The sequence below is a fragment of the Scophthalmus maximus genome, chromosome 2, assembly GCF_022379125.1.
Source record: "Scophthalmus maximus strain ysfricsl-2021 chromosome 2, ASM2237912v1, whole genome shotgun sequence".
Classification (NCBI taxonomy): domain Eukaryota; kingdom Metazoa; phylum Chordata; class Actinopteri; order Pleuronectiformes; family Scophthalmidae; genus Scophthalmus; species Scophthalmus maximus.
In genome coordinates this window covers 265,206-292,622 of record NC_061516.1, presented here as the reverse complement: position 1 = coordinate 292,622, position 27,417 = coordinate 265,206, and the positions used below count along the sequence as shown (strand labels likewise).

Here is a 27,417-nt window from a genome sequence, read left to right as displayed (position 1 = left end):
TTACAATGTGAGTCTTCAAGTTAAGACAAGAAAAAAACAAAAACAATCCCAATATGATCCAGCTTCCATCAGAGATTTCAACTATTAATGGTGTATTAAAAATTTGAAGTAATTTCAGGTCACAGCAGCTGAAAACTAGAAAGCAGGACTAGCAGGAGATATGGTCACAAGCTCTGTGTTCTTTCTGTTCCTGAGCAAGGGGGGTTCCATAATGGCCAGTTAGGTTTTTTCGTAATATATTTTAGAAAAATGGAACTGTTTTGTAAGGTGACAGTGACCTTGAACTTTGGCAGCCAAAATCAAATCAGTTCTTCCTTGGGTTCATGCGAAAATTCCCTCAATGTGTTCATGAGATATAGTATTCTCGAGAATGTGGCAGACCATCAGGTGGATGGACAAACCAAACATTTGACGTGTTCTTCCTCACAAAGACAAGACAAAACCATGTTGTTGTTTTTTTAACAGTAACATTCTTATTACTCACAGAAATTCTTAACCAGTACAAATCTTTAGAAAGTTGCCTTCATTCAATACTGAGGAATGACCTGGGGACCACAAGCAGTAGCGCTGACATCAGTCGGTAAGATTCGTTCATAGAACACAAACAGACGGACCGGCAGCTATTTAGCTATTTATACAGAAAGAAAAAAAATACCAGCAGTGTGATGTGTCTCATTCAATGACAAACCAGCAGTTAACAATATGGCACTCGAAATTCTGAATTTGTCTCCCTGCAGGCGCTAAGTGACAAAAACATTTCCTCTGGCTGGAATTTCAAGACTTCATGTTTCCTAAATAAATGATAACTAGGAATGCCACATTAAGAAAAGAAAAGATAAAGAAAGAAGAGAGCCATAAAGGAGAGAAGCATGCAGGATAAAAACAGATAAATACAACTTCTATCACCATAGATTTCTCAGGGCAATGTCGCTTTGCGCTGCTGTCAAATGAAAAGTCTCATTACTCCTGTTGTGATATGATCCTTTAGATTATTGTATTTCAAGTCCAAGTGCTTCAGAGCACGTTCAGGAGCCGGTTTTTCCTGCTCCCTCCTACGAATGTATCGGACAAAGACGGGGTTCTTCATGTGAGAGCCGCGTTTCATCGTCTCCGCTACATTCGCAGTTCTGCGAGAGGATAGATCGCCAGCGCACCGGTACAAGACAGCACTGTATAATGAAAACATTTATTTTCTGAAAATGAGAAAAAAAATGCGTCAATGATCATAAGTCGACCCTCATTGTAGCTGTACACACGATGCAGCTGTTTATTTTTTGCAGAATGGTTACTCGACTCATTACGCTTTCAGACGGACACCACAAATCAACATCAATTTCATCTGACATCAAAATTGGTCCATTGACATCTAATTTTATCAGACAAGGAACGATAAAAAAGCAGAGATTCTCTGATCCCAGCTTAGTGGGATGGCAGGTTTACATTCTTGGCAGTAACAGCACCTCTTTTATATTTCAAAGAAAAAGTCGACAGCCAATCCAATGTGTGGCAAAGTGTGCTCAAATTATCAACTCTACAGACTTTAAACATTCCACCAAGAAAATATTTTTTTTTTAATAAGAAGTTTTTTACAACAACACTTGGCCAGCATGGCATCAAAATGCAGTGATTTTACATAGAAATCATACAAAGACGTTCACATTCATATTCATTCATTTGAGCTACTGTAGCTGGAGACGAGGAGTTGCTGTTGCCGTATGTGTCCACTGTGTGGCGCCATGTAGGTATCCTGGCTCTGGTTCAGTGCAATTTCTCCTTGCCGTGGAGGGGCTGTGAGACTCTCATACTGCAGCAACATTCTGCGTCTGGCTCCCAGCAGTCACCAATCGCAGCGAGGGATTTGGAAATAGAGACCTGGGGACTTGTCACTGGCCTCTTCATCAAAAAAAAACACACTTCAGATTAAGGCTCCTGCAAGTGTTTTCATACATCAAGTGAAACAGGTTTTATATGCTACATGAAAACACATCAGCACTATAGTTGTGTACATTGCATGGCCGAATCACCAACTGAGCAAAGCAGGCCTCAGCCCTGGGACCCCCCAACTCCCAGAGGCCTCTGGAAGACCCACATTCACTAGTTGGTTTGCAGTAATCTTCTGAGAAAAATCGGATTGAGACTATGGTCCAGTTGATTACGAACCAATTTAAGGCCCCGTGCCCTGAGGTGGTGATTACCATCTTATTGAGTCTAGCTCTATATGGCCCATCCTGAAAACATTTGCGTTTAATCAAACCGACACAAACTGACAGCTACTTTTTGCTCCAGGACCCACTAGTAGGTGTCTTGCATTTAGGCATGTTTTTTTGTTCAGCTGGTCATTTTCCCGAATTATGCATTTGCCTTAACTTGCAAATCAGTTATTTGCAGCCAAGAGTTCAGGTGACCAAGGGGTCACATGCTAAACATCAGGAAGTGCAATATAAGAGGAAAATGGAAAAAAAAAAAAAAAAATGTCCCCAATGCAGATAGGTTTAATATATTTTTTTTCCTGTAAGACAATGATCAATTTTCAAGTCTGTACAAAGGATTCTCACTAATTTATAAACAATCTGAGCAGAGAAGCTTCTTCTTTGATTGAACTGCTCACATACTTACATATTTAAGTTGAGAGCTTGTAAGTAGGCATATTTATTATTTATTCCCCAATATTTCCAGCTATGCTTTATCACTTATTTGTGGATGGTCAAATTTAAAGGGACAGCTTTGTGAACGTATTTTTTTGCTTTCTTGCCAAGAGTTAGATAATAGTTAGATGAGGTGAAACCACTGTCATTATCTTAGCATCAACACTGGAAAGAGTTACAATAAAAAAATACTGAAAATAGTAATATGTAAGTGATGCCAAGTGAACAGCTTCTGACACCAGTGGCTTTGATAGGGCAAATTCAATCATTGCCTTTATATCAGGAATACATTCTAGGTCAAGTGAAACTCAGCCACATTCGTCTCTCTCACCTGGTTATAGGTGGACATCAAACACACCTTCCTCCACCGTCTCTATATCCTCTTCGGCAATTACTGGTGGAAACAGAATGCGAGGGTGAAGAAAATGGGAACAGATTTATCAAACAAATGGAAAAGCAAACACACATGAGATGTGTGGCCTCTGTGTCTGTTTACCATCGCCTGGCTCTATTGTCTAGTCTACTGATCAAGCAGGCTCACACTGATATGAAACAGAGCCAGGCAGGGAGCCACTTTTGCTAATGTCTGCGTCGGTGAGTCACTGGCCTCGCTGCGGCGGACCAATCGCATTTCCATTGCAAATGACACCATTGTTTACAAATATCTTCCAAATGTCAGTGGCTCGGACGAAGCACCCTTCAAAAAGCGGAGGTGTCGCAGTGGTGACGAGAAGCGCGTTGGAGAAATTCCTGTGAGCTGTACTTATCTGATGAGAGGATGCATGACTACATCAGACTGTGTTTTGGAGGTACATTGAAGGATTGTTTATGATCTTGTGCCTTTTCTAAAATCAGGATAATATAATTATTTCATGCTGCATTTATGTCACATGTAAGAGTCGGAAGATTCAAACCTAAAAATATAATTTGCCTGTCTTGTGAGATGTTATATGTTAAACTGTTGATGTCAGCATGAAGAAAACAACTGTATTTAACAGATATTATGACTTTGTATATAAGGAATGCAAAAAAATGTTGCCAAAAAAACAATGAAATTTGCTGAGTTGAAAAACATCAATGCTTAAAAGTAGCTTTTAATAGCAACGTCATTCTCACAAGTATTCTCTTGTGACTTCAATCTCTGACGTGATGAAAATTAAAAAAATATATTTGCTTTGCTACTTTGCAAATTGATTCGGAATGAATGCATTTGGTCTTTTAACAAATCACAGCACCACTCACCTGTGTTCTGTAGGCTGGTTGGGGTGTTGGCAGGTGGAGGGAAGCTAAAGGATCTGGCCTGGAGAGCCGGCGGCGTCTCGTGGCTGATGCTCTTGGTCCTCTTCCGGCACTCGACAGCCAGGCGGCTCCGGCAGGCCTTGTGGCAGTTCACCCCACAGGCTGGCCCCAGAGCGTCCACATGGCGGGAGAAGGACAGCGGCAGGGAGACGTGCCGCGAGAGGAGGGGGTGACGGAGGGGTCGGAGGAGAGGGAGGGAGAGGGTCAGACAGAGGTATGGGCGCCAAAAGAAACATCGAGGCAAAGCAGCGACGGGGTCGCGCTTCTACACACCATGCAGACACATGAAAACTGGCACACAGTGAAGCCGACTGTGCCCGACAACAGTTCTGTCAACCAGGCGGAGTCTACGAGCAGAGGAGCGATGGGCCATCCAGCGACACAGCAAGAGAACGCGTGAGAGTCAAAGAACTAGAATACACAACACATACGTTGGTCACTGTAAAACAAAATGCCCTTGACACTGTTGCAAAACAGTTTTTTCCACAAAAGGTATTTTTTGCTTATTAAAATTCCATGTCACAACCACCTCTTGACAGTATAATAGACCTCTTACAAAGAAAAAAATATTTATTTCCTTTAGCCAGGAAGGGTTTTAGTGCCCAACATCATTCATGGTGAACTGTCTACCCTAATTTGTGGCTAATATTTGGAGGAGTTGTTTTTTTCTTTTAATTGTCTTTGTTTAGCTTCAGTGTACTTTCCTCTCTTGTTTGTAGTTGTATTACTGTATTATTTAGTGCCCTTGTACATAGGTGCCACATAAAGTCATTAAATTAGAGGGGTGTGGAGGAAAAAGGGGGGAGGGGGGTCATATTTATGAACTATTATGAAATTGGTATTGATTATCTCACCCAACTCCCAGAAACACAGGTGAACGGGAATACTTCCCAAAAAAATGGAGCTATTCCTTTAAACACACGTCCAGACGCACACACATTGACACACACACTCAGGGCTCTGAACACGGGCGATTTATTTTAATTATGCTCCTGCCACTCTCTCTACCTCCCTGACTACAGGCTAACAATGGTAATGGGGATGAATGGCCGAGGGCTCTTTCATTGACTTCCTCTGGACTCCCTAATGCACTGGAACAAGCCAGAACACTCCACTCTCCCCGTCTTCTCTCCACTCTGAGGGGGGTATCTGATTTGGAGTCTTTGGGGGCATGAGTGGGTGCTGTGTATTCACTTAGTGCAAAGTAATGCATGAATCAGTTTGTGTGTGTCTGTTCGAGTTTGGTCTTTTCTCCTTCCTGCCCTCTTTTCCCAACGGCAGCAATCACATAGTCATGTTCGCCTTTTAGAAACTGAATTACCTTTCAAACATTGACAATGAAAGCTAAATTAGACTTTAAAATCACCAAAAAATTTTCAACTTTCTCAGAACAGAATAAATTCTTGCAAATAAAACAAAACAGTGATCACAGACACAGAGGCATCATTATACCCACAAACAAAAGATGCACGATGCTGTGAATATTGCTCGTAACAGAACGCAGGAACTTTTAAGGCCCCATCAACCATTAATTACTCTAGTTGCTATGCAACTCCACTGTTTGATGATAACGTGCAACTACTTAATAAGTGAACCCGAATCAAGGGGAATGGACGAGAGAGATTTGGTAAGAGAATAAGGAGAATGTGAATACATTACATCCCCTGGCACACAATGCAGACTGCACACACACACACACACACACACACACACACACAAACACACACACGTAAGTCCTATTTGAACTTACACAATACTGAAACTCACCGACACTCAGTTTTGCGCCTTAAACAGCAACGCATCCTGATTTTGATGGAACGATTGGCAAAGCAATTAAATGCTTTTTGTCAAATATCGGCCCAGTCACACGGCCGAGCTGTAATCAATCACATCAGCGCTTTAGCAGATGGAGACATGATGCATGATTTGCATTTTAGATCTTGCTGTGGTTTTCAAAGTTGCTGCCTGACATCTGGCCGGAAACATATGTAGCGTGCGAGTTAGTTAGAGGGCGAATGTCTGCATATCATCACTACTTAACTTTAAGCATCAGAAGAGACCACCAGCGGCATCCACAGTGGGAGGAGTAGGAAGTGGAGTGTGTGTGTGTGTCTGTGTGTGTGTGCGTGTGTTTTTGGAGCTAATGACCATGAGGAGGGGACGTCTGGAGGTGTTGGGGGTTGTTCGCCTGTACATTTGTGAAATGAGCCAGCTTCCGAAAACGCTCGTCTACTGGGAGCCCTAAAAGGGCAAACAATTGAGTATTGTGGTCTCCGCTGACGGCGCTACCCCAGCTGTTGGTAAAAAGAGCTTTGCGTGCAGATATACAGTACAAAGAGTATGGTATATATATATTGTATTTTATATGGTTTCTGTGTTGATGACATTGACTCTGCACTTCAACATTAACTACAGAGGGTGTGTATGTGTGTGTGTGTGTGTGTGTGTGTGCGTGTGTGTGTGTGGGTGTTTCTGTGTGTGTGTGTGTGAGTGTGTCTGTGTGTGTGTGTGTGTGTGTGTGTTTCTGTGTGTGTGTGTGTGTGTGTGTGTGTGTGTGTGTTTCTGTGTGTGTGTGTGTGTGTGTGTGTGTGTGTGTGTGTGTGTGTGTGTGTGTGTGTGTGTGTGTGTGTGCTGGCAATCGATGCCGTCAAAAGGAATAGCTAATTCTTTGAAGCCTGTACCCATCTGGGTGGAACACGCACACGTGTGCTACAGATTGCTCTCTTACCTTTACACTTGTAGCCTTGCTTGTAGAAGCCCCATATCTAGAAAAAAGAAAAAGAAAAAAGAGAAGACTGAATGATAGGCCAACAAATAGGTCATTTGAGAAATTATCTGGTGGTCACATACGAAAATAAAGTCTCTCTCTGTATCATCATCTGACGACCAAAGGCAGAGTGCAAAACCCCCCAAAATATGTATATGTTAGAATTTTTGTTAAAGTGAATAATTTGGTATGTAGTAATGAAAAGAATGATATGTCATTGAATAAAAAGGAAAGTGTTTTGAGAATCTACAATTATCATTTTCATTTGCAATGATAAATTTGGGCAATTATTTTTGTAACTGTGGCAGCAATATGGTGCCATTCATCTGCCCCCATGCTGCTTTCCCCCCTTCCTTATGAAGGTTTATTATTTATTATTTATTTTATCATTGTTATCACTCAACTCACATGTTTTAAAGACATTACATCATGTTCTCAATGACTCTCCTAAAATAACTGGCTCGTTACTGTTAATCGTCCTGTTTTCACGTGTGGCAAAACCCAGAAAATGTGATTATTGCTAAATATGATTTTGTTTGTTATCTACAAAGGTAATACATTTTACATCATTGCCATTGCCAGTTTCTGCTCATTTCACTATATTTCACTGCTATGTGACAACGCAGCGTTTATTTAGGAACACTTTCAAGCTTCCAAAGCACGACTATTAAATAGAAAGATCCCCCCATTCAGATCCCTCTTTTTACAAAGTACATGTTGTGCATGTGCCTTTTTAGTCAGCAACCCTTGAACGTACCACTATGGAGAGTCTGCAAAACAGGATCTGCCTACACATGTCTTCCAAAAAACATCTTTTAGCCATTTTACATACCTAAGCTGTCTCTAAGCTGTGGTGAACTCAGCTGAAACACAAGGAGGCGAATGACTGCATTAAAAAGTAATTACTTACAATTAGCAGTAAATGTTCTAAAACAAGTGGACGCCCCTTCCCATAGTTCATAAATCTTCCCCCCCAAAAAAGGACAAACAAACACAGAGGTAAGAGGATGTTGGGGCGGGGGTGGGGTGGAGGCAGAGGGGAAGAAAAAATAAGAGAGGGGAGGTTTTTCGGGACACAGGGGGGAGGAGGTGGACCGAGATCAAGCGGGACGCGGGGCCCCGCACAGACAGTGGGGGAACAATGACATGAAAGGGCCGAGCTGGAGATCACACACTGCACTGGCACATCTGAGGAGGCACAAAATATCCTGACCTCTTCTCGCATGTGTGCACGCACGCACGCACGCACCACAGATGCACATACAAACGTACATACAGTACATGCACATACTGTATATACAGAAACAAAGACCCACACACACACTGGCTGTGCGGACAGTTGGAAACCTCGAGCACAGCCCAGCGGCTCAACAACAAAGAAGTCGGTTACGCGCATCTAAACACAACGATCATCACACACGACTCTGCCTACACCGACTGACCTTTACTGCCTGTGTAGACTGTAAAAACACAATACACTACAAACGGGAGCTGACACACGTATACGTTTCCTCACTGTTCACTGTAAGCGTTTAGTAAAACGGCTACTTTCACAGCCAGTAGTTAAAACATTCAATATTGAAGACGCTCTGTGAGATATTCTTTTCTTTTTTAGAATCCTTTTAGTTTTCTCCTGATACGCTTACTAAACTTGAGTATGTGAATGCATGCATTTCATTTCTGTAGGTACATGTATTATTGGATATTTATCTAACAGAGGATTTGAAGAAAAAGTTATTTTGATTGAGTCGAAAAAGGTCAATGTTTTTGTTTTCTTGTGTAAACTTGTGTGTTGATGTTACAGTTACAAAAAACTGCTCCTAAACCCAATTATTATTATCATGACTAAATTATTTTCCTAGCAGACATGAAGAATAAAAACAATCAGACGTCATTCTGTTCCCACTTTCCTGAACTGTTTGATAATTTGGCAGGTAAAGCCCCTATTGCCAAAGTTTAAAAAGCTCTATTCTTCTTCTTGGTCACAATGAGGGTTCACTGAGGGTTCCCAGGGTTCACAGGGAACCAGCAGGGTCAAGCCATTGTCTTCTCAGTGTAGTACTCCACTGTAGCTCATACTGGGCGAACACAAACTTCATAGAAAGCTGAGCGACGCAAACATACGGTCGCCCTGAAGTGCAAACCGCAACAGCAAATCACACAACACGACAGCAACTCACACAACAGTCTGTCACTTAGAATGCTTAAGCTACAATATTTTGTTTTGTGGCGATTTGCCGTTGTGTTGTTTGCACTTCAGGGCCACCGTACAAACAGTACTGAACACATCCAGAGTAGCATGTTGCTAACGACAGCCAGGAAAATGAACAACCCAATGAGCTGTGTAAGTTCAACATGTCATTTGTAGCTGTTGATTGTGTCTAAAAAGAGTGCGCGTCTCCAACCGCTTCGGACACCAAGAGAGAAAGATAGTTTTTAAGAGCGCAGACAATTCCATCGTGTGCAGCTGAAGCTGCAGGGACTAGACACTGATTTGTTTGGGCACACCCATCTCCGCTGCCAAAATCTGCAAGCCAGCAGGATAAGGTCACTCAAAGGACACATTCATGTCAGGTTTGTTTATAAGCGCTGGTTTGAAACCTAAATGCATAAAAAATACTTTTTTCAAAAGCTTTTCACAGTTTGGAGCAGTGGGAAATCGATCGGTAGGTGAAGATCCCATCCAAGAAAAGGAAATGCACTGGATTTTGTTGCTTTATTATCGGCCCGACCGACAGCCTGGAGAGAATTTGTGACTATAATAACACATTATAGTAAGTATTGAGGAAAAAAAATTTGAATGCTCTAACTGGCTGTTTTTTTTCACACAGTCAGGTTGAGCCTTTGTCACACTGTATGAACACTCCAGCAGTCGGAGACAAAACAAGAGATTTGTGTCGACTCATTTATGATTCCTTAAAAAACCCAAAGAGGCTTGTGCATCACGCTCTGCAGTCTCTCATATTAAACTGCTGAGCACTTGCTGTATCCTGCTGAGATGCAAAAAAAACCCACACTCTGCATTGTGTCTTCCATCATTTAGTTACACTCGTCTGTGTGTCATTAATTAGGACGTAGGGCCAAAAGTTGGCTGCGGGCGAAACAGCGCAAAGGTTATGAAGATCCATGTGCGACACCGGAAGTGAGCGAACTCTGTAGTGTTGGGGGCTTGTACAGCGTGTTTGAGACAAGTGCTGAAAAATGAGACTGCGGGAAAATATTGTTTTTGCACCGGAGCCAAGAGGAAAGCACTGAGTGGGTAAATGAGGAAGTGGCTGGTGTATCTACCTCTGCCACACACACACACACGCCTTTTCAAAGGAAGAGGCACAATGCCAGAGTCCTTATCTTTCCCAGCTCTCTATTTAGAGTTTCCCCCTCATTATTGTTTGAAACGTCTCTTCTGGAAAATAGATGTTTTCTGTACTATAGTATGTCCAAATGTGTGCTCATTTAAGTGTTAATATAAGTCTATACATAATCCCAGACACACTTCTCTTCTGAGCATTACCATCTCCCTCCAGCTAGTATGAAGAATAAAGAAACAAATGGGTGCCACCTCAGCATCTCCGGTTCAATAAGAGGGCCGCTTCCTGCTCTCATTACAGCTGAGTGCTGACTCACTGTCTGAGCGTGAATAACACAGAGCTCCTTGGGGGGGACTTTGGGGGAATGTTAAGGGCCAGAGGACACGCAGATGTAACACCGCAACAGAGGAGGGTTATCATCCTGCCCAATTACCGTCCTCCCATATTTCCCAGAATGCAACTTCAGCAGCAGCGTGGCTGTAGCTCAAAGTAATTGGCATTGACCCGACCTGACAGGAGGAGCCCGTGAGAGATAGGGCCATCACGCGCCGCCGGTGACTGTTGAGACAAATAATGAAGGGCAGATGCATGTAATCTGTACTGCCGTGTGGCTGTGGGACGGCGGGCTGAGCCCAGCTGACCTTTGACCTTTTCCGAAACAAAGCTATGACACGTGCCATTGATTGGGTTAGTGAAGAAATAAATGCATTTGTATAGACATAAGCAAACAAAACAAAAATCAATATTTGTTAAAGGCCCTCACAGGAGACTGGTCCGAGTATAAACCATACAGCTGACCCAGGATTCACCATCAACTTTGTTTGTAGGCGAGAAAGAAACACCAGCCCAAAGTAGGACTTGTGTCCATGCGCAAGTTTCATGTGTTTACTCACAAAGCCGGCGCAGTGTTCGCAGAATGTGGGCTTGACGTAGGTGGCCTCGGTGAAAGTGTGGATGAAACCCATCTTGCAGTTAAGCAAGGAGCTGGCTTTCATGAAGTAGTCTATCATCTCTTCCCTGCTGATCTTCCCATCTCTGTGAGAGAGAGCAAAACACAGGGGAGATGTGAGTTCGCTACAGATGTGGGCGAGCCTGTTCCACCGGATGTGTCTGAAGTTAACAAAATCCGCAAAAAACTCACTGGTTCTTGTCCAGTTCTCCAAACTTGCTGAGGTAAGGGAAGTTGTTCCTGATCGCTTCAAACTCATCCCTGGAGATGTGGCCATCACCGTCCGTGTCAAAGTTCTTGAAGACGGACTGTAAGTGAGAGGGAAATGCATGGAAAAAAAGAAATGGTGTGCTTGGTTTTCAAATGCCAAGCCTTCATGATTATATTTTGCTATCTTATGAAGATAGCAAAAGTCAAGAGAGCTTCACAGTTACGTTAAGATAATGGTGGAGGGCACAACAACAAAAATGAATCCTCAGCTCTCCAGTGCCATCACAGTGGAACCCAAGGTTACGATTAGTCCTGAGAGGGGAACGTGAAGCGGCTGAGAAACCCACCTCCACCATCTTCTCAATGTGTTTCTTGATGATAGTTGGGTCGGCGTTGGGCTTGACCGACACGGCCCACTCGTCGATCATTGTTGGCTTGGGGTCGGGCGCTGGGCCGGGGCTGGAGTTCTGCGGGCCGATGGAGAAACCAAATGGCAGTGAGATCAATATCAACACGGGGAGGAAGAAGGTGTCCTTTTACAAAGACGACAAGTAAAAGGCAAGCTGCTGAGCAGAGCAAGGAGTCAAGGGTTATCACGGCGGAACAAAATGTCATGAGATAATGAAAATAAAGATCTCCAATATGCCAGTGTGACCCTCTTTTTTCATACCACTCAATATACATTTGTAATGATAAGGTCAGTGATATGTAGATTCTGGAGGGCAAACAATGTAAATAAAGATGAAATGGTGTCATTCAGGATTAAACCTCTCCAATTGTTTAAGGCGTCATGAAGCAGGTGACCCCCAGGTATGGGGTGGGACATATCATCGCCAAATATGGGATATTTAAAAAACAGAATGGATGTATAGTGTTCATCTGGGAGCAGCTCACCACTGGCTTCCGTGGTTCTCTCTGTAGAGACATCTGGTAGATCTCCTCCTCTGTGTGGTACTGGTCCAGAGATACCTGCACAGAACAGGACACATCCGATCACTGACCCATCAAATAGAAAATTCAAACAAGCATTTGCTTCTCTACTTCATCCTTAAACGTCTGTCGTCATGTAACTCATCGCAGAGAGATGTGATGCTGGCACCACTCAGACTAAACGTTTATGTCATGAAGTGAGTTCCTGCAAGTTTAATGTTCCCTCTGCTACGTCTCAGGACAGATCACCAGTGTCCAACCAACAAATGTCAGAGTGACATTGACCTCATACATCTATTTGTTCTTTTCATTTAATAATCCAGCTGAAAATGTTTATACATCATTATATATAAGTTGTGAAATGCTGCTTTTCATGATTGACACAATAGAAAAAGTAGCAGTGACTCCCCATTTATTTAACTACCACTATACAAGACCAGTAATTTAGTAGCATTGCATTTTAATGTTACTTCCTTGAACAATGGTTTGTTAAGGGTAAGGATTTCCAGACACAGGTAAGTAACTAAGAAATATGCAGGTTTTTTTTTTAAATTAAAGTTGTTTGTCATCTCCACATTTATTCAGGAGTTTAGTCTTTTAGTTTTTACATTTTCTGTTCCACATATCTAACAGAAAAAGGATGCTCACACACAGACCTGCCCATTACACGAGTTGTTAAGTGAAGGCGTGTCTCGCGTTGACACGGCCGCCATGGCAACAGGTGAGAGAGAACAGCATCTATTGTTTTTTTTTGCTCCAGTTAACGGATGACAGCCAACTGCCACAAATAATCATCCACTGGATCCACCGTTGGCCTCGAATGATTTATTTTCGAGCTATTCTCTCACTGTAACCCTGTTACCTGGGTTTCATTGAGTCGAAGATCTTGTTTGGGCTTCTGATTTACAGTAGAGATTCGCACAGTATTTCCAGGCAACTGTAAATTGTTTACCACATTCAGGTTGATATAATAAACCTCTTTAAATTTGAAAGGTGAAAACAGGGGAATCGTTGTTTTTTTTACCCACCTGGTTCACTTACTTGAGGGCTCCACACAGGCATTCCCCTTCGTTTTTCATTACTTTTGAAGGATTTATCGACTTTCTTTCCCTCTCCCTGCTGTGAGCCAAGCATCTCTCATGACAGATCAACTCCAATAAGCACTGGCATAAGATAATTGGGTATTGACTTTGTCCAGCAACTTCCCTGGTGCCCCTCCGCTTAGAAGCCTGTCAAGTTACTTTCTCTCATTTTTACAGAAGGAGAAAAAAAAAAAGCAAAGCCAGCTGTAATCTTACACAAACACCTACAGCCACTCCCAGAAACCGATCTCTTGGGATTGCTTAAACTCAGGAAGCAGCTGCTCTCGAATTCAGGAAACTCTTATCTGCATCTGCCCAAAATTACTGATGCTAAAACATCACATCAGCTTTCGCCTCAGAAGCGAAGGCGTCAACAAAGCCGACATTCGTCTCGCTCTGTATTTCCCCCTTCGAGAGCTCCCGCCGAATATAAAATGAAGAATCATCCCGTAATTCCGCCACAGAATGTCCTGATTTATTTGAGCAGCACTAAACTGTTTACTCAAACATGGATGGTGCTCACTTGAAATAGGAGTATATATTTAAATTACAAAACTTTTTGTGCACCAGTAATACTAGTACTTTTCACATTTCAAGCTGAATATATTTCAGTTCTTCAGCAACTGACACGGGTGCAACATGAGGAGCGATAGGAGTGCAATGATCCGTCAGCTAAGACAGACAAAGAATCCCTTTTTACAATTTCATATTCATGAAATTATAATGATATCCTTTCTTTCAATAGCTCTTTCCATAAAGTACATCACAGCTAATATATGAAATGGAGTGTTGAATTCTTTTTTTTTCTTCATGTATTCATCTTAGTTCACTTTATTCATTATCCGGAGATGTGGGGCTTTTTGGACATGGGTCAGGGAGCATAAAAGATGGCATAGAGCTGCATTATGGGAAACATAGGATCCAGTGTCTTTGGAGTTAACGTATACCAGTGGCTAAAATTCGTTTTTAAAAATTGGGAAGAAATGCATTTATTTTTCTTCTTTAGTTTGAGTTGATCTTATTACAGTAATTATCAATGTAATAATAATTATACATTTTAATTGGAAAGCACTTTTCATTGTTAAAAGCAATCAAAAAGTGCTACAGAGTAAAAACAAGATTAAAAACAGTATTATTAAAGTGTATTATCACATAAACACATTTTTTAACCAGTGTGTATTGTTAATATAGGTTAAAATCAGACTAAACTAATCTTTCTTTTCATTTTCAACCATGTTTTGAATCCATGTTTTAACCGTACACTCAGTAACCATTTTCTAGTCGTCATGTTATGGGGATACACTGGCTTTTCTGAGCCCCTCTGGATCATACTGTATCTGTTCATGACATTTTAATGCTTGAATGTTCATGCTTTGAATTATTGGTTACATATAATCTCAGGCGTATGTCTGGCTTCGGTACAGCTTGTCTGAACGAGAGCCAAATCAAATCACAGCAAAACGAAGCGGGTGCAACATGCCAACTGTTACACTGGCTGGACACAAAGTGTTTGTCCCTCTCAAAGTTTTTCATCCTACTTCTCTGCTGTATGTATTTGATTTTGCCTGGTACACACTGTTCTTTGTGGGTACATCTTTGATTCAAGCCAAGTATTTTTCAGCCTGGAGTCTGCACAAACACATTCTGTCCGGGGGTTGGTTTTTATTACCCACCGTAAGCAAGTTGAGCAGATCTGTGTTGGCGTCGATGTGAGGCGGCGTGGTCTGGATGATCGCCAGCTCTTGAAGGATGCCGTACAACTGCTGCGTCTTAGGCAGGTTGACCTGCATCTTCTCTTTGTCGGCCCAGTCTGGCAGCGCCACGTGCACGGCTATCAGGTCCTTCAGGTGAACGCCAAGGATGGGGAAACGGAAGCCGGAGCATTCTGAGAAGCGCTTGCGGTACTGGCTGTAGTTCCCGCACGACGTCACCAGTTCAATGAGGTTGTTGAAAACCTGCGGTTGAGTGAATGCAGGGGGATGCAGTTTGTTTGAGAAGAAAGGATGGACACAATGGAATGGGATGAGATGAGAGTTGTCAGGAAACAGAGAGAGTCTGTCGCGAGAGACGTTTGTTTAGAAGAATCCAAAACATTGTGGAAAACTTTTCTACAGATGGACTTACATAACAGACAAGAGACTAACACTCCCAACTGTTGCCTCAAAGCTCAAATTTATAGTTTTAAAAAGCTACTGTGTAGGTGTAATGGGCACAAATAAGGGAGATTGTGATCGCATTAGCTAAACGCAGCCACATTGCAGCCAACAATGAATTTGCATGGTTGTGTTTAGGCTGCGGATGCCGCAAATCAGTGGTCGACAGTGGCATTTACAGTTTCTGCACCTTGTTGGTCTCTGTGCTGATGTGGCTCTGCGTGTCTTTCAGACGAGAGATGGAGCTATTGCTGAGGCCGCCTACCACCGCCATCAGCGTGTTGAAGTTCTGCAACTGGAGCAGCTTCTGTCAAAGGAGAACGAGGAAACATGAGGGGCGAGAGGGGAAAAGCCATGTATAATATGGCAATACAAAAACAAGAGCATTATAAGGGAAAAGCCAGGGACTGCAGTAGATAGGGAAGTCTGCAAAGTGTCCAGCAGGCCACATGAACCGAACCCAAGGAGCCAAGATATTACTGAATGTTCTGACCGCTCTATGTCAAAGTCAGGCAAACACTTTGTGAATGGCACTCTGCAGGGCTCCACGCTGCCCTTCAGTCTGCCTGGCATCTCGGTGAAAATCAATGGGGATGCAGCCGTGTGGGAGGGCTGCCAGAGGGGATCATTTGATTGAGCTCAAACGCTCTTTGGAATCAATTGGCAAAGCAGTTTGAACGGTAGCCCGGGATGTCCAGAGCGCGTTTTTCGGTGTGGCCGTCAGAGGGGGGAAAAGCTTCATTGTGAATATTCCAGTGGGTGCACAATAAATGTGTGCAGGACAGGGAGGTGCAGTTCATACTCTTGTTGTTTTGTTTTTATCACACAGTTGACTGGTGATGTGGCGTGTTTATCAAAGCCGGAAGGCACAGACGCATACACAGAGAGAACATAGTGTGAAATGGAACCAAGCTCTTCAGCGTGCATGGGCTGTTTTTGCATTTTAAATTATAGCACTAAGTCTAAAAAAGAAAAGAAAAGAAAAAAAAAACATGAGTCATTTGTGATATCTGAAATGAGACACAGCCAGTGCTGCCTGGGGGAGGCTTTGGGAAATGTCGAGGCTACCTTCTGTGCTCCCTCCTTATACATTCGAAATCAGTGTGAACTTGATTTCTTGTCCGTGCATGTGCTCACACTGGGGCACATGCCCGAATACCGACTTTTTAAAGGCATTTCAAATTGGCGAAGAATTAACAAGGGAATTTCCAGGTGGGATGATGTCTCCGCTTGTGTGGTCAGCCATTCTGGAGAAATGACACGGTCAAAGTACGACTTCGGGATATCCCCGTGAAGTGCTCAGTACCAAGGGGTGTGGAACACTGAGGGGCGCTCAGCTGGGCTCCCCTGACTTGAGCCCTGCTGAGGTGTTGGAGCACTCGTGTATCCTCAGCGAAGGAGGTGCAGAGACTTGCTGAGACCATGCTAAATAAATTATGACTGCTCTTCTGCACATAAAGAGAAAGACAAATACATGGAAAATGGAAGCAGCCCAGTACACAGACAAGTAGGCTCACAATTTGTAATGAGGCTGCACTCAAAGAGTGGTGATGAAGATTTCACATTTGAATGACAGAGACGCCCAGGGCGCCGTTTAAAGGGATGTTTTTTTGCAGTGAAAGGATGACAGTCTCCAGGCACTCAAGAGAACCATGTAAGGCAGCGAGCTGGCAGCTCTGTTTGGGAATTGGCAGGGAGACACCAGATTAAATTAAGATTAGGATTAGAGCCGTTGTGACCTCGAGATGACCACCGATAATTTCAGTCCACATGTGCAGCAGTGAAGGGATACGTGGACAAATGGAGATACAGAGGATAGTTTGACCTTTTTTATGGCTAAAACTATGGTTAAATGAGGGAGAGATTTTTAAAGTCACCATTAAATTCAATCAGCTTTCCTCGAATAAGTTTAAATGGAGCATTAAAAATGCACAGCAGTCCCCCCCCACACACTCTGTATCAGATGTTTCGTTTGCAGCCTGCAGAGGCTCACCAGTAACTCCTCTATTGCGAGATGCATCACTGAATTATTTCTGGCCAACTGGAAGTGTACATAATTTATAATGAATTTATGTCTCACTACCTTTTAATTCTATATTCCTATCTTTTTCGGCAAACCGCTTATCCTCTTTGGGGAATCATTACATTTTATTGTTGAATTGTGGACGCTTTGCTAATCAAATTTACTTTGTTTACATTTTACATGCTCCTCCATTCTTTAAGACATTTTTACAACCCCCGAGGCCCATTGGATAATGCCATCAATGCATGCTCAAACAGCCAAAACAGGATTGCTTTTCTTTATTGTTATTGGAGATGCAAGCCGACAGCATAAGTGTCAGTTTTCATCTCAACATGTCAATACCTACCAAAGCCCTTTTTAAATTAAATTTACCTTTTCTCACAATATGTTCCATCTAATTGGAAATAATGGCCCGTGTGTGTGTGTGTGTGTGTGTGTGTGTGTGTAACAAATTTTCTCTCCTCTTTCTCTTTGGTCCCAGGCCACCAGTCAGTCTTCTTCGCCAAAGAACCCCTGAGCCCCATGACAACCACCTGCACACAGCTCTTCCCCTGTAAACCTTCCCCAGTAAAGAGGCGTGACGGGCCAAGCATACAGACCTGTGCCACTCTGATGAAGTGGGAGATGACGGCAGCTCTCTGCGGGGCGGTGGGCTTGCTGAGCACCATGAGCTGGATCCACTGGGAGACGCTGTTGAAGAGCGTGATGAACCGCTCCAGGATGGGGTTATCAACCGTGCAGCCGTGCATCACAAAGCTGTGGTAGTCCTGAAACTGAAAGGAGAGGTGGAACGTTAACAACTTTATTTATTTGAAATAAAACTACAACTTACTGTACATGTTTTTAAACTCTGGTGATTATATACTCGGAAATGTTGCTGTTTAATTTCACCATCACAGTCATATCGCCAGATTTCCTTATTTTAGACATGAGGGACAAAAAAAATCACGCTCAATGCCAGCTGGGATTATTTCCAGCTCCCTCTGGACCCTCAACAGGATAAGCAGGAAAACTAATGGATTGATGGATGGATGGATGGGACAAAAAGAAGGGGAAAAAAATTCTGCTTCCAGACATGTCAACAACACTAAATGGACCCCACACTATTTGTCTTCAGCGGCCTGTGTTACAAATTGGGCATTTGAAAGATCTAACAATAGATACTATAATATGAGATATCTCAGGCTAATGTTTTGATTTTGACGATTCCCCTTTATAAAGTGTCTCTTGCAAAAAACATGGCTGTTCTGTAAATATCTAGCAAGTAGCAGCTTAGTACAGCTTATTCTAGACAGGTAACAGGGGGAAACAGCTGGACGGGCTCCATCCAAAGGTGAAAAAATTTAACACAATCCACCTACAGCCACCTGTAAAATTCACAAAATTTATATGTTTAATCGATGCAAAAGCAAACTGACATTTTGGGATTATGTGCGGGACTATTTCTTGGCTCTGTTCACATGGTCTAAGTACAGCACATCAAGACCAGTTGGTTGGGCTTGATACACCGATCGGTAACTGGTTTAAATGATGTGGCAGTATTGAAACTACAAAATGAGGTTTGAATCCCATTAGTGATGGTTCCGAATGAACTCGTCACAAAAGACCACAGATATACATTGATCAGCCACAATCAAACCTTAAGAGTCAATACCTGTTTTCATGTTGTGCCTGATTAGTGTATTTATGTCTATTATAGCTTCTCCAGAATTTCTTTTGGAAGTGAAACAAAGACAAATCACGACCACTGCCCACATCTTACCACCACAGTTGAATAAATTGTCAAAAAAAAGCCCACCATTTAAATTGGCACAAACCCAGTCATTGTCTTTCCTTCCCGAAATATCACCCAAAGAGTAAAATGTTTCCAAAAAATAAATGTAATTATTGTCGGTAAGCGATTTTTTAACTTCTATTGCTTAGCAACTACAATGTGCTCGCAGTACGTAAACGCTGAATTACTTATCGAGAATCCAAAAGCTGTAAACATCACACAAGATACATCAATTTATACAGCTTCATTGCAGGCTGTCTGTGGATCGAACTGACCAGGATCTTGCAGAAGGATTTGTACTCCAGGTAGGTCAGGTGTTCTGCCAGTTCACAGGAGTCAAGGTGGTCAAACAGGAGGGACATCTTCCTCTTTTTGGACACGGATGGGACACGCTGAGTCACCTGCCGCTTCCATTTATATGATGGCCTGAGGGGCGACAATACATATGAAGAAAAAACTATGACAAAAGTAACTCAACTTTTTTTCCTATAGAATTATTTCCTGATGGAGCATTGAGGGGAAGTCACACACAATGGTTTTAATGGGAAACGCAGAAGTCTCTGACCCCCGCATAGCACAGCACAGCAATGTCTGAGAACAGGCTATAAAAAGGGCCACGCTGACATAAACAGCCGCACAGACACATTTGTTCGCGCTGTGGACAAGCATGGACAACTTTCGGCAGCCAATTCCACTCACACACTGTCGAGGTCAATGAGCTGACTCTGGCTCTCGTTGCCCTCAGTGACCAAGAGGTCCTTAAAGTCTTTGATGTGGTCGGCCAGCTCCGGGTTCAGATTGAACTCTGCCGGAAACTCGGAGATCCAGTACCTAGAAGGCAGAACACAGGGTTTCAGAGAGAGAGATGATGATGATGATGGTGAAGATAAATACAGAGAAAACAAGACTTGACAGACAGACTTGTTGGCATCTTAACAATATGGGTCATCATCTTCCACAACATGGTTTTATCAAGTGACTTTTCTTTAAAAAAAAAAAACTGTTTCTGTTGGACATGTTGCTGTCACTAATTCAGCTGGAAAGACTAAAATCCATAAATCAAACAGCACATTAGGATGACAAGCATAGAGGGAAAAACAAGGAGGGGGAAGAGCACAAGCGATGACATTTGGAAAGACCAAAGTTCAGAAAGGAGTTGCACAGTGTGGGTTTCGTGTCCGACGGACAGGAGAGGTCATTACTTTACAAGGTGGCATATTCTTGTTCGGCGCTCAGCGGTGCAGCTCTCCTCTTGTGATCTGATCCACGAATCAAGGCCACATATTGCTGCAAATTAGCTGGGAGCATTTTTTTTAACTGTTTCCTCTTCTTTGCAATTTTTTAAAAACAACTCTCTTATCTCTGTAAAAAGAGGCAACAGACAACTTCTGAAGCTGAGGTAGGAAGATGCCAGTTAAGGAAACAGATACTTTTCCTCAACTGTCTTGCTTTCCGGGACCAAATGAACCGCATCGCCCATTGCATAAACAAAACAAGCGTTTCTCACAATATCTCTCCCCGGTGATGGAAATGGCGGACGGTGGAAAAGCCAAATTGACAATTCAACGTCGAAAGAGAAAAAAGAATTGTGTTGATGGAGGAATCAAAGCAAGCAAACTCAAGGTTAAACCTCCGAATGCACATATTGTGAGTCGCTATGGACAAAAGCGTCAGCTAGATGAATGTAAAAGACAAGCAAGGCTTACAGTGGACCAATATGAGCCCGGATAGTGTCGTTTTTCTATCACCATTAGTCTGCTCTATCAGTTTTAACCTCATAGTGGCAAGTTTAAGCCAAAATGTTGTCTGTTTTCGCTTTAAGGCACAAAAAAAGGTGCAGGTTCTTCTCCATGTCCCTGGCCAGCACAAAACGAAGGTAAAGGATACTTGAGCACCAGCTTCTTAGCCATGTCTGTTGAAGGGATGTACCATGGGTGCATCATGAGGAACATACGAACCAGCGAAGCATCCTTCAAAGTGCCGTTCTCATCTGTAACATGAAAACAAGGGTGCCACTCGTCATGAAGATGCTATAGAGTTCAATTATCATCTGACTAAACAGGTTATTGCCTGATCACTAACATGCACATTTCTACAGGTGACTTTTGATGACATTAAATACATTTAAAAAATATATATATAATGTAAAAAAGATTTTCTTAAATGATTCACTGTAAAACTAATTATTTATAACAAAAAAACAATGTTAAAATGACCAACCAAAGGCTTGGATGCAAGCTTCCACCAGCTTGTCCACTGTGGCCGACTGCTCCGACAACACAGACTCCATCGTCAGCCCCCTATCTGTCTCTCCCCTCGTTTCCCTGTGTCTGGTTTGACTCTCGCTCCTCTTGCTGAACACAAAACGAGGATGATGAGAAAGGATCAGAGGCGAGCAAAAGAGAAAAAACTGTGCAAAGAGGGAGAAAGTGAAGTTAGTGGTGTAACCATCACTGCCTGTTTGTGTGGTCGCTTATTCTGCATGCTGCTCCTCGCTGAGCTAGATGATCAGTGGCTGTTCACACTTGGGGCTGGTGTGTTGGCATTTTCTGTTAATTTTAATTGGTATATCTTCCTGTCAGTGTCATCCCCCTGCTCGCGTAATGGTTTGATTTCAACCCAACAAATCCAAGGCGTCAGTGAGCACTGAAACTCGTTCTACTCGAAGAAGCACAATTTAATTAGTCCGGCTTTCAGTGGAGGGTAAATATGTCTTATTGGGGTCTAAAATGCCAAGGCCTTGTATTTGTACTACTCTTGGTGATACATAGGGATTTTACATACTATACACTGCCAATATGATAACTAAGAGGAGATTGCAGTACCAAAACCTTTTTGGCTCCCTTGTGTTGACACAAGCAGCCATAACATAATATGACTTATGAGGAAATATAAGAATTTGTGGGGATAAAAAGAGCTGAAAAAGCATTTATTTCTAACTTGTATACATTTTTGATAATTAATAATACAGATATAATGTTGTCTAAATATTTAAGTTCAATATCATATAAGTTGACACTAATAACAGGATGTTTTCAAGGTACTTCTACTTCACTACATTTTGGAGAGACATAGTGTTACTCCACTACACTTTTTTTCACAGTTTCTAATTAGTTTGCAACTTGATTTCAGATTAAGATTTTACATATAAAACATAATCAAATACAGTAGGAAATATAATAGTTCAATAGTTGTTCAATGCATCAGTGATGAAAATCAAATCCATATGAATAATATTATCATACACATAAGCTGTTTTGCTGCATTGCTTTAACCTTTGATGAATTTAAGTACATTTTGCCAATGATGCTATGTGTGCATGACTTTTTTTATTTTGACACAAGTATGAATACATTTTACAACACTCTAACTTTAAACATCAATACCAATATGTCAACATGACCGGCACTTTCAGTTCACCCGATATCGTTACCTGGTGTCCGGTCAGCCAAACTTCCATAATGTCTGAAGTCTGAATTAACATTTGCACATCCATGCCTGCTTTATGACTACATGAACTATGATGAACGTAGAACATGTTTCACCGATGCAAATTCAGTATACAAATAAGGTCGTATTTGGCGGCAGAATGTGACAGCATGACAGCTCAAACATCAGCTTTGACCTCAATATGGTTTGTCAGAAAGAAAAAAAAAAGATAGAAAACCACAAGCACAAATCAGGAAACCACAATTTCATATCTGTTCTTGACATGGCCCAACGCATCCTGTGTTGTACAACATAATACACAGGATATGAAGTATTTAACACTTATCAGAAAATATTTGGACATACAGTACACAATGGTTCTACAGGAGCGTCTTTTTTTTCTTGCATGAATGTGTTTAGAAAATGTGCGCTGGTATTTTTTTTCTTGAAGATTGGGAGCTAAGTCCTCACAATGGGGAACCATAGCAACCGATGCTTAATGTCCAGTCACACAATTCACAGCATACACACACTTACACCTCTGCGCACATGTACGTAAAATACATGTTTTTACTTAGAGAAGTGTGGCACAAGAGAAAGAGCAGCCTGAAGGCTGGGGATTTTTTTTTTTAATGCTCTAATCCTAAATGCGTTTATGCGTTGGAAGAGGTAAAATACACTAATCCTATCTTCTATGTAGGTTACGGCTCGATCTGGTGGTAAAATAGGAGATTTTTTTTTAAAGCCACTGGATATTTCGGTTCACTGCCGATAAGCGTGAAGGTAACAGCGAGGTTATGCTCCGGTTGACAAAGTTGGGCCACAAAATCCACGACAACACAACGTGCAGTTGCACCTGCTGATGGCTTTCAGTGTTGTGGTTCTGTGGCGGAGTGTGTTAGAAGGGTGTGATGAGTATGTATCTATTGTGCCTGACACAATGAAGCCCACCACTGCGCTTGTCTCTGCTGCAGCGTGGTGGGCGGACACACTCAATTACAGTCTTCACAAGCTGTCTTAGTCCCACGTGCACAAACACACACACACACAGGAAAAACAGAAGAGGAGAAAACCTCAGAGAGAGAAAATATCACGAGACCTGTGACACCTTGCTCAGCAATTTTTCTAAATTCGGCTTTCCAGCATTGATTCTCCAAGAACACATACCTCTGCTCACATCGCGCGAATAGGACAGTAATGAAAGTGGCCCTTGGAGTCTGTTATTGCCAGAATCTTATTGATGAGACAGTCACCTAGATCTAAGGTGAAATGGATTTTCACTGTGACAAAAATCAGCATCTGTTACAGCTAAGGTCAGAACAGCCTGTCCTCCAGAGCAGAATGAAGACTTTAAAAAAAACGACTTTCTCCGCAGATGCTTAGTGGGGGAAATGCAGGGGTATTTTTTTGTACCACCTGTGCAAAGGCTCCTCTTAACTGAGCTTAGTCAGGCACTGTGGCACGATGATACCATCTTGCCATAATACACCATTCATCATCCTGCTGACAGGAGCCCATTGTCACGACCCAGAGCACAATTCTACCTGAGCTTTTAGGCGAATTTAGAGACAGACATATTCTTAACAAGTTACACACACACACACACACACACACACCACACCACTTCCCACATTTTTAAAAGTATTTTACCCACAATCTGATTTCAGACACTGTTTCTACAGCTGTGAAGCGGTGGATTGATTGTGAGGTGGCGCGCACTGTGAGAGCTTTGGTGTCATCCTCGGTTGCCTGGCGACGACGGTCCAGTGCCATCGATCAGGCAGATTAGGGAGTGGGATGGGGCGCAGTGGGTATAAAGGGAAGTTTGACGGGTGCCTCCTGGTCAGTCCTGGCTGTGCAGGATCTGCACTGTGCTGCTGGTTCAGTTGGCGATGAAAATGTCACGCCCTCGGGCTCAGACAAACACAGACACCTTCTCGCTGCTGTCCCTTTTTAGTTTTACCACCGTCGCCACAAACCAACATGAAAACTGTTCACCACTCTGTAATGCTTTTAACGCTACATACTGTTTCATTTTAACCACTGATGTACAGTCTATTGCTCTTTTGAAAAAAATATGTATTTTCTGTGTACAGTAGAAACTGTATACACACATATATATGCAAGGAAGTGTCTTACACTGTCCGCAGCTTGTGAATAACCCCGATCATCTCGTTAAAACTGTTAACATAAAATCTGTATTAGATGTGGGGGTTTGAGGGAAGTGGACATCTAGGACACAAAGGGGGTCTATGATGAAAGACACAATCCAATTGTGTTATGGGAAATGTAGGAAGTTGTGTTTATTGGGCATGACCTATACTACTTTTTAAAAATCAGGGTGTCTTAGCTCCTGCTACGTCAATTTTAATGATTCATTTTAAAGACTGTCTCTTGCAATTCCTCCAACTTGATGGTGCATCTTCAAAAAGGTTTTGTCTGACAGAAGGATTTAAAAAACCTATACAACATTATATGCACTAAATCAGATAAGTATTCTGATGCAGTAGCTCTAATAAGCTTTTGGGGGCTATTTTTACTGAATAAATGAAACAAATAATATTATTGACCATCATTACATTTTCTGTTGATTGATCAAATGACTAAAAGCGTACACCTGTGCAGCAGTAGAATGTTCAAATTTACTTCAAATACTTGATAACAGTATTTGTTATCATGCCTGATCAAATCTCTCGAATGAAGTTAACCATTTTGTGGCTACATGCTTGTTCCCTGTTTAAATCACATCAGACCATGCCTTCTCACAAAGCCCACACATTAGAGGGAAATTGGCTAATTATATAACTCTTCATCGCCCATGTCTTCAAATCGACAGGAGCACTGATTGATGATACGACACTGACAAACACAAAGATAATGATATCCATTCTCTTATTGCTATTCCCATAATGGGCTCATTTCTATGCTGGTAAATACCCAGGGCGAATGCAAAGGCCTCCATATAGACATTGATTTAGTTTTATACTCTCCCTACTGACATTTGGGTCAATTTGATTGATGGTTTCACAGCCTGTGGTCCTGAGCCAAAAGCTGTTGATGCATTTATTCACTCTAAGTAGCTGTGTTTAGGCAAGACACTGAGAAAATGCACCCACAATCTGTTTATTCCCTAACACTAACGTTGTTAAAAGGTTCAGTCACCAGTATTGCGGCAGAGGATGGCAGTGTGGGTTGGGTGGTCAGCCATTAGCATCGGTCTGAACTGACTGAAGTGATGGACTGACTCTGGATCTAATGGCCACGCAGAGGAAAAGTGGAGGGGTCACTGCAGTTTGGACTGAAAGGTTTTAACAACTATTGAATGATTTGATTCATCTTCTCCTCAGGATGAATTGTAATAACATCCCAACGAACGAGTTTTCCAGCACAGGTGTGTGACCAAAAACCTACAAAATTATATTGTTAAGACATACCATTTATGCCTATCTTTCTCTTAATCCATTTGGACTTATATTTTCTTATTTTCCTTACTTAAATCAATATTTGACATATTTTTTATGTTATGCATTGATTTATATTTTTATTTTCATGTATGTATGTATGTAGTTAACTTTTATGTAAGCTATGTAGGCTACCTATGTACTATGCATTTGTATCATATTACATTTTATATTACATTTTATATTTTACTTGTCAATATGTTAGCATGCTAGCACTTTAAAATAAGACACTTTAATATCAGAAAAAAGAATCTGTCTTAGTATTAGAATGTGATATTTATTTAGCTGGTTGGCAGCCTCTTTCTCACAGCATGTTTTGGTTTGCCCTGTTTCTAAAAATTCGCGACACTCCTTCCTTCCCTTCACAGAGGAGGTTATTAGTCTTGTCTGTCCATTCCTTTCTGTTACTCCATATTACTGTGGATGTCACTATCATTTCACTTGTAAAACAGCAGAGTTAGGTTTCTGTCCTTTCAACCTGTGCCACAGCTGGCAACACTAAAAGACCTCTGCAGCTCACCCTACACTGGCTACTGGTGGTGGCTCGAATACGATTCAAGGCACTGGCACTTGCCTACCATGCTGCAAATGGCTCAGGCCCTTCCTACATCCAGAAAATGGTCAAAACTTACACCCACGCCCGTCCACTCCGCTCTGCTACGGCGGAACGGCTTGCCATGCCCTCACTGCGAGGGGGCAGCAGCAACTGCTCATCTAAATCCCGTCTCTTTTCCTTTCGGGTTCCTCAATGGTGGATCGAGCTCCCCATAAACATCAGGACAGCAGAATCCCTTCAAAGTCAGGGACTGAAAACTCACCAGTTCAGACTGCACCTTACTCCCTGACTGTAATGTAATGTAATTACATAAAAACTTATTTGAATAATATCTAGACTATTTTTACAAACATTCAGATTATCAAATTAAGTTAAACCCAAGGTTCTGAAGTGATTGTAAACCTGACTCCTGATTTTATCTTATCTTTCTGTCCTTGTGAGGCCATGGGGCCACAATTACAAGGCTGCAAAGCCCACCTACAAGCACCACTTCTTCACATTATACACACACCACCCTTATCTCTTGCCCAACAATCTCTGGTTTGTTTCAGGAAGTTGTAGCAAGGGTGCTGCATGATGGGACGGATATAGTTCTTCAGAGGGGCCTACGAAGCAGCTGGTGGCAGGCTCTATTTGCAAACTGCTGGGTACTGAGAGCAGGAAGGGAAGCGTTTCCTTTTCCCTGGACACGCAGAAAAACACATCGGTGGGGGGGCAATGGCTGCAAACTGAGATTAGCAGCTACAGTTGCTCCTTGGGGAGGGGGGGGGGGGGGGGCTGGTGGAGGGAGGAGAGGAGCTATGGGAGAATGGGCGATAAAGAGAGAGACTG

At 42.3% G+C, this 27,417-nt stretch overlaps 1 protein-coding gene across 4 annotated transcripts in view; it reads right to left on the bottom strand.

Annotated features, from left to right (window-relative positions):
- Nucleotides 1-450: 450 nt before the first annotated feature.
- LOC118300111 (RAS guanyl-releasing protein 2) overlaps nucleotides 451-27,417 on the bottom strand; it is a 33,107-nt gene continuing 6,140 nt past the window's right edge. For 2 of the 4 annotated variants that reach the window (XM_035624206.2, XM_035624207.2), the window contains 16 exons: nucleotides 21,361-21,494; nucleotides 21,028-21,130; nucleotides 20,343-20,399; nucleotides 19,840-19,971; nucleotides 19,416-19,566; nucleotides 17,966-18,139; nucleotides 15,534-15,650; nucleotides 14,864-15,145; nucleotides 12,073-12,147; nucleotides 11,526-11,645; nucleotides 11,161-11,276; nucleotides 10,913-11,054; nucleotides 6,673-6,709; nucleotides 3,888-4,046; nucleotides 2,977-3,039; nucleotides 451-1,893 (listed from right to left, as the gene is read on the bottom strand). In XM_035624206.2, coding sequence (XP_035480099.1) covers nucleotides 2,981-3,039; nucleotides 3,888-4,046; nucleotides 6,673-6,709; nucleotides 10,913-11,054; nucleotides 11,161-11,276; nucleotides 11,526-11,645; nucleotides 12,073-12,147; nucleotides 14,864-15,145; nucleotides 15,534-15,650; nucleotides 17,966-18,139; nucleotides 19,416-19,566; nucleotides 19,840-19,971; nucleotides 20,343-20,399; nucleotides 21,028-21,130; nucleotides 21,361-21,430 — 1,794 coding nt within the window. In that variant the 5' untranslated portion in view covers nucleotides 21,431-21,494 and the 3' untranslated portion in view covers nucleotides 451-1,893; nucleotides 2,977-2,980. Of the gene's footprint in view, nucleotides 1,894-2,976; nucleotides 3,040-3,887; nucleotides 4,047-6,672; nucleotides 6,710-10,912; nucleotides 11,055-11,160; nucleotides 11,277-11,525; nucleotides 11,646-12,072; nucleotides 12,148-14,863; nucleotides 15,146-15,533; nucleotides 15,651-17,965; nucleotides 18,140-19,415; nucleotides 19,567-19,839; nucleotides 19,972-20,342; nucleotides 20,400-21,027; nucleotides 21,131-21,360; nucleotides 21,551-22,573; nucleotides 22,616-27,417 lie in introns of those variants that run through there. The other 2 variants (XM_035624205.1, XM_035624208.2) reach the window with 2 other exon arrangements.